The 12,517-nt window shown below is 40.5% G+C and overlaps 1 protein-coding gene across 1 annotated transcript in view; it reads right to left on the minus strand.

The window, feature by feature from the left end:
• Positions 1-1,162: 1,162 nt before the first annotated feature.
• The window catches only part of LOC117257419 (carbohydrate sulfotransferase 11), a 29,958-nt gene continuing 18,603 nt past the window's right edge, over positions 1,163-12,517 (minus strand). The window contains exon 3 of the mRNA XM_033627600.2: positions 1,163-2,642. Within this exon, the coding sequence (XP_033483491.1) occupies positions 1,797-2,642 (846 nt within the window). The 3' untranslated portion in view covers positions 1,163-1,796. The remainder of the gene's footprint in view (positions 2,643-12,517) is intronic.

Below are 12,517 nucleotides of genomic sequence, written 5' to 3' on the forward strand. Positions count from 1 at the left end.
ATGTAGCACGCGGTCCAATAAAAACTGTTTAAAACTGCATTAATGATTATAATGCCTCGGCTGAATATTCAAGTTATTAACTTAATTAGGTACTGTTTATCTGGCAAAGCGGAGAATTACACAGGAAATGAGCAAAGGTACTGGAGATTATTCTTGTGTGTTTACACAGATAACAGCAAACACACAGAATTTATTTTCTAATCCAACTTTTCTGCTCTCAGAACCCTTCATGCTCAGGACTGAGGCACAAAGCTAACATTGTAGATAAGGGGCTGCAAAAACAAAAGTGGAAAAAAACTGGCTCAAAACAGAAGAACAAAGTTAGGAAAGTGTGTCCTTATTTTGCACTTTGGTCTCCATATTTGCCAGCTCACTGTGGTCAATAGTTGCACTGGTCTCCACCCAGCTTGGCTCTGTAGAAACAACACCACCTATCTAAAATGGTTACAAATACTGTAGGACCACTCTGTTGTAAACTGTTGACACATCTGTACACCTGTTGTCAGCTCTTAAATGTTAGATGGCAAATGATTGTATTACGGCAATAATTACATATAACTGTAGTGTAAATGTATATTAACACAAATCAGATGCTGCACTGTCTGGATGAATGTTAGATTTGATCATTTTCATTTCATGTAGGTTTGTGCCTTTAAACCGTGATAAGCCTTCAGTTCTCTCATGTGGGTTTTGTGTCTCCAAATTTCTACTGGTATTTTACTTTTTGTGCAGCACAGTACAACTGAATATAGCCTGTTGTACTTCACTGTCTCTATGTTAGTCTGTGTTCCAGATATTGACAATACAGATTTCTTTGTGCTATTTTTGTGAACAAATGATTTAGTATGCAAGTCTCCGTATGGGGGCATTTTCAATTGTTTGATATGCACTTTTAGAAAGATGCTTGTCTTTACTGATCTGAAAATAGCATCCAAAGATGGTAATAATCCTATTTTCACAGTCACATCAAGCTTGACTGGACTCTGCTCTCATATTTGTAAAAACTCCTAGATGACATCTTTGCAGCCATGATTTGTCAATGAAATAAAAGACTGACATGTAAGTCATGACTGCTGTATTCTGAGGGGTTTCAAGTGTCAGGTTTGCTGCCTCTGCACAGTAATATTCAATCCAATATTCAAACCAGTAAACAAATTCTTGCTGAAATGCATTTATTTGAAAATTGTGAGAGAAACTATATACCTATTTTGGTTTATCTGACATTGTAGAGTCAGCAATAACACAATAAATAAAGACAATTTTGTTGCACAAAAATCTCTTCCTACAGCACAAAAAAATAAACATAGTCACAGTTACAAAAATTATTATCTGCTCGGGTCAAATAAGGCCCACAATCAGAGGCACATACGTTTGGAGACATTCACTGTCTGGATAGGATTTGAATACTTTCGTGAAGCTACTGGAGATTATATTTGTCGTGCAAATTACAGTTTTGAAACAGCAGATGACAACTGAAATTAAATTAAACCAAAAACTGAATGGTATTTCACACTTTTAAAGGCAGTGACCAACATCCATTGGATCACTGTTTACAGTAAAACATAGTTTGCCTTCTTCAGGCAGCAACGGTCATCTTGTGATTAAATGTCCTCTCCTATTTGTATCCTCTGTGTGCACAGAAGTCCTTCAGTCTGTAAAAATGAATTTACTTTGGTGCTCTCGGGATACATTTTCAACAGTAATTGCAGGGTCCATTTTAAGGCCTACACAGAGAGAAACAAGAGTCCAGGCTCCACATGTTCAAGTTGAGTCCGTGGATGAGTGATTTCCCAGCTTCATCTAAATTTGAGGTAAGCTGGTATTGAGTAGTTGAAGAGCAAGAAGTCCATGCGATAGAGGTTGTACAGCTTCTTCTGGTAGAAGGGGCTGATGTTGTGGAAGAACTGGGCCGCCATATCTCCTGTAGTCCTGGTGCTCTTGGATGAGGCGGGGAAGCTGACCTGGTCCTCCACCCCAGCCAGCTGTAGCACGTAGCGGGAGTCCTGCTCCAGCGTCTCGTATTTACCCACCACATCATAGTGGATGAGGCAGGGGTGGCACAGCGAGTGCACCCGCTCCCAATGCTCATTGAAGGGCTCTTCTCTTTGAGTTGCTGGGTCCACAAGGTAATACACAAACTCCTCGAAGGAGACGTCGTTTCCTCTCTCCAGAGCTTCCGGCTGTGGGTCTGGCCTGTGCCGTCGCACAATCTTTGTGCCGTATCGTTTATGAAAAGCGGTATTGTAGCTCCGAGTGAATTTGTTGCGGTATGCAGACACCAACCGCTCAAAGGGCTCACGTACGAAGACAAACTTCAGGTAGGAGCGTAGGCGCTGGTTAATCTGCGAGGTTGAGTACTCCGACAGAGTGCGGAGGTTTCCAGGGACGTGGGCCTCATTAGCGGGGATTGCCAGTGGATCTCTGAGGGATCCTGCAACACCTGTCAGAACCATGAGCACCCGCTTCCAGTTGGTGCAGGCCACTTTGGGCACATAGCAGTATAGCAAGCCATGCTGGTCATCGACGATGACGTGCTTGAGGTCCTCTGGGATGAGGACTCTGCGTTTGCGGGTGTAGGAGCGGCAGGCTTCTTCTAACACCTCCCGTCGGCCCTGATGGATCGCCTGTACTGCTGATTCAACCTGCAGGGAAAAAGAAAAGAAGAATTAAACAGGAAGAATTATTTATCTGTGAGAAAACCTGAAGCTATCACTAGTCTACTTTAAAGTGACATTTACATTCTACAGGACTTGGGTCTTCTTTTTGTAGTCGTAGACATTATTTATAAGATTATAACAAAACTGTACTACCCATGTTAACTAGTGAGTGTTGGGAGATATCAGCCATAGAGATGTCTGCCTTCTCTCCAATATAGGAAGACAATTAGACTTGACTATCTAAAAGAAATAAAGTCGTTACAAGATTTCCACAGTGAACCTGCGGAAGGATCATTACCGGTCTCTCCATTATATAAGAGATCATCTCTATGGACGATACCTCCAATACTCAGCAACTCACACCAAAACAATCTAGATTTTGGATTTTAGGGTGAACTGTCCCTTTCAGCATTTGTGACAGGAGAAAAGCTTATGTCATTCATATGTCACTTTTAAGTGAGCCCTTGAAGGAAAAACAAACCAGAATGTATAACATAAACTTTGGCCACGTGGAGCAGCTGCATATGACCAAGACCTACTACGTTCTCTGACAACGTTTATTTACAGATGCTTCCCCTCTGGAGGTCTTAATCTTGGTGCATCCCCGATGCCCACATACTGCCTTAATAAAATCACGGGTCAGCCAGTTCAGCTTGGCCTGCTCATGGCTCAAACGCCTTATTTACTTCTTTCATTTACTCAGCCTGGCTCACCACTGCAGCGGTCAGAGCCCAGAGTCTCTCAGTTTGACTCAGTGCCTGACACTATGTGTGGCTCTGTATTTACTGGCAGACATTGGAACATCAAGGATACACCAGACTGGCCAAAGACTGCAGAGCCAGCACTGACCAGTGCAGAGCCAACACTGACTGTCTCTTGTGTACCATATGTTTGACACTGTATTTCCACCTCCGACTTTAATTCCGTCATGTGAGCAATATGCAGATTGTGAGGGTGTTAAAATAGCCACCAGGATGCACCACAGGACAAACGTGCTATTCAGAGAGAAAGTTGAATGCATACACGTGTCAAATGTAACGAAAAGCAGCACTTACATTCAAGCCATATTCACACTGTAACCAAATCCATATGTCCAACTTTTTACCGAAGCAAAGACAACATAATACATGTAAGATCCTCTGAAGGCAGTGCATAAAAAAAGAAACAAGGGAAGCTGTTTTATCCTGCTGTTTGAAATTTGATTAAAGAGCACTCAAATTATAAGGGTGTTTTGCAGAGCAAAGGTGGCACTTTTACTGGATTAGATTCACATGTGATCCTATTTTCATTTGTAGTTTGTGAAGGAGGAGGAAGGACTTCTTTGCTTTTTATGTACTTTTAATCTAATCTCTTGTTACACAAATGTTAAAAGCTGCACTGATCAGTATTTCTTACATTACCAAAGACTGTGTGTGATGTGAAAGCCATCTCTTTTACAAAACCACAGGTCATTTTTACCAGACTGCCATTCCCATCACCTCTAAAACACATTTTAGCATCTTTCAGCTCTTTTTTTTTCTTTAGTTATAGGGCCTGAAACTGTTCGGTTTATGTTCATTCCCACTGCTTTCATCAACACTGTTTTAAGCTGCAGCCAGCAGCAGTATTAACCCTACTGTACACTGCCCAGCAAGTATTTAGCAGCTTAAGAAGCAGGTATTTTTATAAGGAGAAAAAGCTAATACAGGGTAAATATTAGACTTCATTTCATCAGCTGCCAGAAACATGACTTCAAATGAATACTAAAGTTGCTTCGTGTGTAAGTGTAAATAGGCAGTTGTTTGCCAGTATAACCAATAAGGTTATAAGGTGATAACATGGTCAGTGTTGTATTTACAGCTTGATCCACTGCCCAAAGCAGCAAATAAATAAATAAATAAATGCAGCTTTAAATTCAATATCAAAGACATGACTGAGGTGTGATATTAGAATCTAAATGGGATAGTGCTGAGAGTTTTAAAAATCATTTATTTTCTCTGAAAAGTTCTAAATGTGTATGGTCATCTCACTGTGACTCAGATGGCTTGGGTTGTAAATATCACCTATGGACTGAAGGTCTAACAAAATATGATTTATTTCAAAATATTTGGTTGTATTCAAAATTAGCTGGGGATCTTTAAGAAGCTATATACCATCTAACTTTTTTATAACTGATTAAAACCTTTGATATCTGGTCAAAAGATAACAGTGGCTGATAAGAAAATGTGAAAACGCAAATGGCTTTATCTAGCGCCTACAGTCAGGTCCATAATTATTTGGACAATGATACAGTTGTCATCATTTTGCCTCTGTACACCACCACAGTGGGTTTTAAATGAAACAGTGAATACCTGCTTAAAGTGCAGACTCTCAGCTTTCATTTAAGGCTTTTTTCAAAAATGTAGTATGAACCGTGCAGGAATGACAACCATTTCTTCACACAGTCCCCCGACTTTAAGGGCTCATAAGTATTTGGACAAACTAACATAATCATCAATTAAACAGTCAATTTTAATACTTGGTTGCAAATCCTTTACAGTCAATGACTGCCTCAAGTGTTGGACACATAGGCATCATCAGATGCTGGGTTTCTTCCCTGGTGATGCTCTGCCAGCCCTTTACTGCAGCCGTCTGCACTTCCTGCTTGTGTTTTGGGTGTTTTGCCCTCAGTTTTGGCTTCAGCAAGAGAAACGCATGCTCAATTGGATTCAGGTCAGATGATATGACTTGGCCATTGCACAACATTCCACTTCTTTGCCTTAAAAATGTCTTTGGCTGCTTTTGCAATATGCTTCAGGTCAATGTCCATCTGCACTGTGAAGCATCGTCCAATGAGTTTTGAAGCATTTGGTTGAATCTGAGCAGATAATGGTGCCCCAAACACTTCAGCTTTCATCCTGCTGCTCTTGTCAGCAAGACAAGACTTCACTAGAATAAATACAGAGGGTTTATCACAAGATGCAAACCAATGGTTAGCCTTAAAAATGGAAGGCCAGATTAGAGTTTGTCAAAAACCATCTAAAAAGCCTGTACAGTTGTGGAACAGCATACTATGGACAGATAAAACAAAGATCAACTACCAGAATGATGGGAAGACAAGAGAAGGAAGAAGGCAAGGAACTGCTCATGATCCAAAGCACACCACCTCATCAGTGAAGCATGGTGGAGGTACTGTTATGTCATGGCCATGTATGGCTGCCAGTGGAACTGGTTCTCTTGTATTTATTGATGATGTGACTGCTGAGAAGAGCAGCAGGATGAAAGCTGAAGTGTTTGGGGCACCATTATCTGCTCAGATTCAACCATATGCTTCAAAACTCATTAGACGATACTTCACAGTGCAGTTGGACATTGACCTGAAGCATATTGCAAAAGCAACCAAAGACATTTTTAAGGCAAAGAAGTGGAATGTTGTGCAATGGCCAAGTCATATCATCTGACCTGAATCCAACTGAGCATGCATTTCTCTTGCTGAAGCCAAAACTGAGGGCAAAACACCCAAAACACAAGCAGGAAGTGCAGACGGCTGCAGTAAAGGGCTGGCAAAGCATCACCAGGGAAGAAACCCAGCATCTGATGATGCCTATGTGTCCAACACTTGAGGCAGTCATTGACTGTAAAAGATTTGCAACCAAGTATTAAAACTGACTGTTTAATTGATGATTATGTTACTTTGTCCAAATACTTATGAGCCCTTAAAGTCGGGGGACTGTGTGAAGAAATGGTTGTCATTCCTACACGGTTCATACTACATTTTTGAAAAAAGCCTTAAACGAAAGCTGAGAGTCTGCACTTTAAGCAGGTATTCATTGTTTCATTTAAAACCCATTGTGGTGGTGTACAGAGCCAAAAATGATGACAACTGTATCATTGTCCAAATAATTATGGACCTGACTGTATGTTTGATTTATCCATTCTGAGCCACTGTAGGAATAACATGGCAGACTCCATGGGAGAGGACCCACTCTGTATGTAGATATAAACAGCTAATATAAACATAGTTATGAATATTATATACCATTTCTGCCAATGAATGCCTACAAACTGGACCTTTAAATTAATAATATAAACATCTTTAATGACCCATAGGAGCTGGATTTATTTTGTCATCTGCACAGGATGCTCGCCTGCAGGCCATTATCCTGCATTTCCATCACTGAGCAAAGGAACACAAAAGCATAGTTATGAGTTTACTTATAAATACACAAATAGACCTTGCATTAATCCATTAATCCAGTTCTCTTCCTATTTTCATCCTGACAGCTTAGCAGCTTCCTCGTATTGGGGAAGCGTTTAAGTGGAAAGGAAGAAGAAAATATCACAAGCAATTAAAAGTAAATGATGTCTGCTGGAGCTGGTTTGTTTTCTGGCATGTTCACCTTCCTTCTCCTCACAGGGAGATTTAACTGGGAACAGCTGTTACACAGCCTTACAGCACTGCGCTCTATGGATTCTCAGAGAGATACAGAGACTATTTACAGCCCCACCCAAGGGCGTTTATTAGAGATTTAAAAAAGCAAAATTGTAATAAACTTGACCACAACAGTCCTTTTGTGTGGACAAGTGAAGCATATTGAGTCATCTGTGTATACAGTATGTGATTTAGCTCTTAACACAGTGGTATGAGGTTTTAAGCCTTTGATGCAGTGACTCTATTGTTGTTATCAAAGTGAGACATGCAGATTAACTGAGAGATATGGGATGATAAAGTCAGGGTGGAGAGGCTTATGACACCAGTGGAAATGAAGGCTGTATGCGCTCTGTAATTATGAGCTCTAAATACATCAGATACTGTTCACAGATTTTCCCCTTGAGCTTTCAGAGCTGTTGAAGCACATCTGCTGACACCAATGTGTAATTCCATGGTGGACAGCTGTCCATCATCAGCACTAAGTCATGAGTTACTCTAGATCAGTTACTCTGATCTAACAAAGATTTCAGGTTTGGTTCTTCATGAAAACATTAACTGGCTGAGTGAAATATGTGATTTTGCAAAAATAACTTTCTGTCACATTTGCTAAAACTGTCACTGTTATACCCTGACAAAAGTACATGACACAGGTGGTCATGTTCCTCTGCCTTCTCATAATGTCTAAAGGCATTTACAACAAGTGAATTTCCAGCACAGAGCTTTTATTTTGATGTGCCATTTCCTGCTGTAGAGTGAGTGAATAACAGACAGCTACTTAACAGACACAGCAAACTAGCAGCAAACTAGCCCAACGACGCAAACGCAAGTGTGATGCTGAATGTATTTTACTGTGTGGACCTTGAACTAAAGACTAAAGAGACATCTGGACTCTGTTGCTGGACCAGTTGGGAACCACAGATGTACAAGAATCCACCGCGTCTGATCTAAAAAACAATCAGAGCCAAGGAGTTTCTTAACACAGCTGTCAGTCATGTTAATCGGTGCTTCTGAACTGCGGTTAAGCTGTCAAACTAGGCAGCGCTGATCAAAAATCAATCAAGATTCTGTCACTGCATTGCCTATTTCTCACCTGAAATGTTTTCAGAAGCATATTTTAGTGACTATTGCTCCGGCCGGTGGGCGGAGCTTGGTTTCAACTCAACTGTTTTTGACGTGTTAACTGAGAACATCTGGGGTGAGAAATAGGCAATACAATGAAAGAATCTTAATTCATATCTGATCAGTGCTGCCTAGTTTGACAGTTTGACTGCAGTTCATGAGCAGTGATTGACATGACTGGCAGCTGCTAGAGACTACGCGGCTCTGATTGGCTGTTTTTGTTCAAACATGGTGGATTCTAGCCAATGCCATTAGAAGCACTATATGGATTAGGACTGATTTTAAAATCTTAATGATTACTTTTAGGGCTCTTCATGGTCTGGCTTCAGATTACATTTCAGACCTTTTAATCCCTTATGAACCTTCTCGTAGTTTGAGATCCTTGGGCAGAGGTCTTTTGTTTGTTCCAGAGTCCAGACTGAAGGATAAAAGGGACAAAGCTTTTGAAATCAGGGACCTGCCCTAGGATACCTCGGGGGCTACCAGACAGATCAGGCTGTCTGAGTCACTATCTTCGTTTAAGTCTCTCCTAAAAATGTACTTCTATAGGAAAGCATGTCCTGGTTTTATTTGAGCTGTCTATTTTACTGCCATCTTATTAACTTTAATTCTCGTTTATTATCTTGATTTAAATCCTTGCCTTCTTTTATTTTATCTTTCACGTTGGTGACATTTTCTGACATTTCAATTTGTTTCATTCTCCTTGTGTTTAAAATGTGTTTAGTTTTATTGCAAAGCACTTTGTAACTGTGTTTTGAAGGGTGCGATATAAATAAGGTTTATTCTGTGTAGTTAAAACAGTTTGTATAAAGGTTGGCTGATCAGATTTCTGATAGATCCGATAGGCTTGTATCAATTCTCGTCCAGTACAATGTTGCAGTATAAGCAACCATCTATACTCCTCTCATTACAATCCCCTCCTGTCACACATCTTTAATGGTCGCGTTCTGCTATAGGCTACAGGAACAGCTGTTAGACCAATAAAATTTCACCTCTGTCTCTCCATTCAAATCTGTTTTTCTCTCACCCTGATGGCCTGACACTTTACACTGTTGAGTCATCTGTCGACACAGTATTCCCCACCCTAATATCCCCTTTCTTTCTGGATAAACAACCCCATCAACTCCTTACAGATACTGGACATTACTATGGGACAGACAAAACTTATAACTACATTACCACTGTAATGATACTAAAGCTTACAACAATAACTTTAAACTATTATGTCAGCATCGTTTTTTTATGGACATTTGATTACTGTTGTTTGTTGTGTTGAACAGCAGAGGATAATGACACTGACCGTCTCTATTAAAGCAAAACAAGAGTGAAGGCGCCAGTATGCTCCATCAGAACTGCTTGTCAGACAGCCAAATAACGCTTTCATCTTTTCATAGCCTACACAAACTTACACTGTATGCTACTGTGATGTCCATTCCTTATGTGCCCACAGTAAACAAGCAACTGCTTATGTTACTGTTTTATGATACTGCCTTACTCTGTTTGTAATCTATACATGCCAAGAATCCCACCATAATCATAATTTTTCTCTCGCTCTCATCAAATGCAGCTCTTAAATTACTCAGGTCTTAATTGGCTGACAGCACCCGTACAAACCCATAAACTCTCCTCAATAAATGTCATTGCTGTAATTCAACAAAGATGGCTGACTTTTTGTTTTTGCCGGATAAAGCAACATTAAAGCAACTGAACCTGACATGAAAAATATCACAACAGTCAAGATATCACAAAGATCAGGGTGATTTGTGTATCAGCCACAGAGTTACCCTGACCCGAAGAGAGTCTGCTTGCAGTTCGGCTGAGGTGGGTTTATAAGGGTGGGCGCAAAACAGATGGATTTAATTTGATTACATTTCAGATGCTGATAGCTGAAAGTAATGCATTTATTCTTTTTACATATCTGTGCTTACTCCTGCTTAAGTTCAAACACAGAGGCTGAGCATTTCCCACACGCAATGATCTGGCAACCAAATCACCAGAAAAATGTTGGCATTGTACATTTCTGCAAAGCACAGATGTGTTACATTTGTACATTATTATGTTGTGGATTTGATGAAACTTGTTTCAACAATGCTGTGGTTAAAGAATGGTTAGGTTTAGGCACAAAAATCACTTGGTTATGGTTAGGAAGAGATCATGTTTTGGCTTTATCCTGACTGGAAAAGCAGCAATGTCTTGGTAAAAAGCAACCACTTTTTGTGCCTAAAAGCCGCTGGAAACACCACCACAGGTCACTACAAAACACCCATGTCTGGTGCCTAAAAAGCTGCTTGGTGTCATGCCAACCACCATCCCCTCCACCTCCAGATGAAAAAGTCAGCTCATACACTACATCACTTTAAAAACGTTGATATGATACATATGAAACATACAAATGTAACATGGTTTGCAAAAACGTAAAATTCAAACAGCGACAAAGCTGGACTTTTAGAGTAACTCAATTAACAAACAAGACTAAGAGCCTACAGCAGTGATACTCAATGAGTGGCCAGCGGGCCAAATCTGGCCCATGACAGGGTCTCCCAACCATTTTTTAATTCACAATGAAAATAAGTTGATTCACAATGGGGTTTTTTTTACTGTTAAAAGGGAAATTTCAGTTTATTTCAACCTGTCTCCTATCGTCCTAAATTTGTTTCAAGTGACCACTGATATTTATAGATTTATAGATTTCAGGCACGGAATGAGATCGCTGCTTGTTCTCGTGATATTTTGGCCGTGCTTTGGAAAGCAGAGCTAAATGGTAAACAAACATGGCAGCACACCGGTAAGGTAAGACAACACATTTACATGTCGTTTTCTATATGTTCTCTGACATTTTTCCTAACGATATGAGGCGGTCTTTGTGGGAAAAAAAGCTTGTTTAGTGGACTAACTTTGCACTTAAAGTATGCCCGTTCACTTACATTTTAACAGGTCTGACGCTACTATGCGCCCCAGCTGTATCTAGGCCAACGGCTAACATGCTAACTATTATTTTTATGTCACTAGTCACTTGAAACAAATTTAGGACGATAGGAGACAGGTTGAAATAAACCGAAATTTCCCTTTAAAGTAAATGAGATGCTAGGATGCATAAAAAAGCACCAATATAGGGCTTGATTATCATAAAAGTGCCAGGGAAGGATCCCCCAGACCCCCCGACAGAGGTCCAGGCTAAGCCCCAAAGGTCCTCATATCACTGAAATGTTTCTACACACTCCTGAACTGTGTGTGGCTTTTGCAACTGGCCCCTGGCCTCCTGTCATTTTGCAAAAGTGGCCCCCAGGCAGATCAACTTAAGTATCCCTGGCCTTCAGCTCTGTGAGGCTGTACACTGCTCACATCAGCATGCTAACATGCTCACAACATGTTAAGGAAGTATCACAAAGTACAGCTGAGACTGATGGGAATGTCACCTGATAACCTGATGATGGCACTAAATTAAAAGTCAGGGGATGCATCAGATTTTAAAATTCATCCTCTGGGGACCATGAATGGTAGTAGCAATGAGAGTCAAAGTCAATAGAATATATATTCATCTGTAGCAGATGTTAAGATATTTCAATTAATAAGGGAAAACTCTGACTTTTCCTCTAATGCCACAATTAGGTCTGGGGATCACCTACAACAGTAGAATTCATCCTCAGAGGACCATGAATATCTATACAAAATTTCACATCAACCCATATACTTGTCAAGATTTATCAGGCTGAACCAAAGCAGATTAACACTGTGCAACACCAGAAGCTAAATTAAAGCCACTTTAATGTTAGCTTACCACACTCCACAATTAGCTAGTTACATGGTTGAAGAACTATGATCTGCCAGAAATCTGATGCAACATGATAAAACAAGAAATAATTGTTACCATAGCATGAAGCTTATATAATTTAATTACATTTAATTCAATGTTCTTGTCAATCCACACAAGGCAAATGGCAGCTGAAATGAATCACAGATCGGGGGGGTGAATGTGAGTGTGAATGGTAGTCTGTCTCTATGTGTCAGCCCTGTGATAGTCTGGCGATCTGTCCAGGGTGTACCCTGCCTCTCGCCCAATGTCAGCAGGGATAGGCTCCAGCTCCCCCCCGCAACCCTCAAGAGGATAAGCAGTTACCGAAATGAATGAATGAATGATCTGAGGGGGTAGTGCAGGGTCAGCCATAGTATGGCACCCTTGGAACAGTTTTGGGGTTCAGTTCCTTGATAAACACACCTCAGCAGTGCCCAAGAGGCGAACATGCACTTCCCCAGTTGCCAGTATACACTTGACTTGAACTGGCGATCCTTCTGAAAATACTACCTTACAATATTCACCTAGAATACCCTGCATGATTCACTTTCCCAACTG

Source organism: Epinephelus lanceolatus, chromosome 1 (assembly GCF_041903045.1).
Source record: "Epinephelus lanceolatus isolate andai-2023 chromosome 1, ASM4190304v1, whole genome shotgun sequence".
NCBI classification, from domain to species: Eukaryota; Metazoa; Chordata; class Actinopteri; order Perciformes; family Serranidae; genus Epinephelus; species Epinephelus lanceolatus.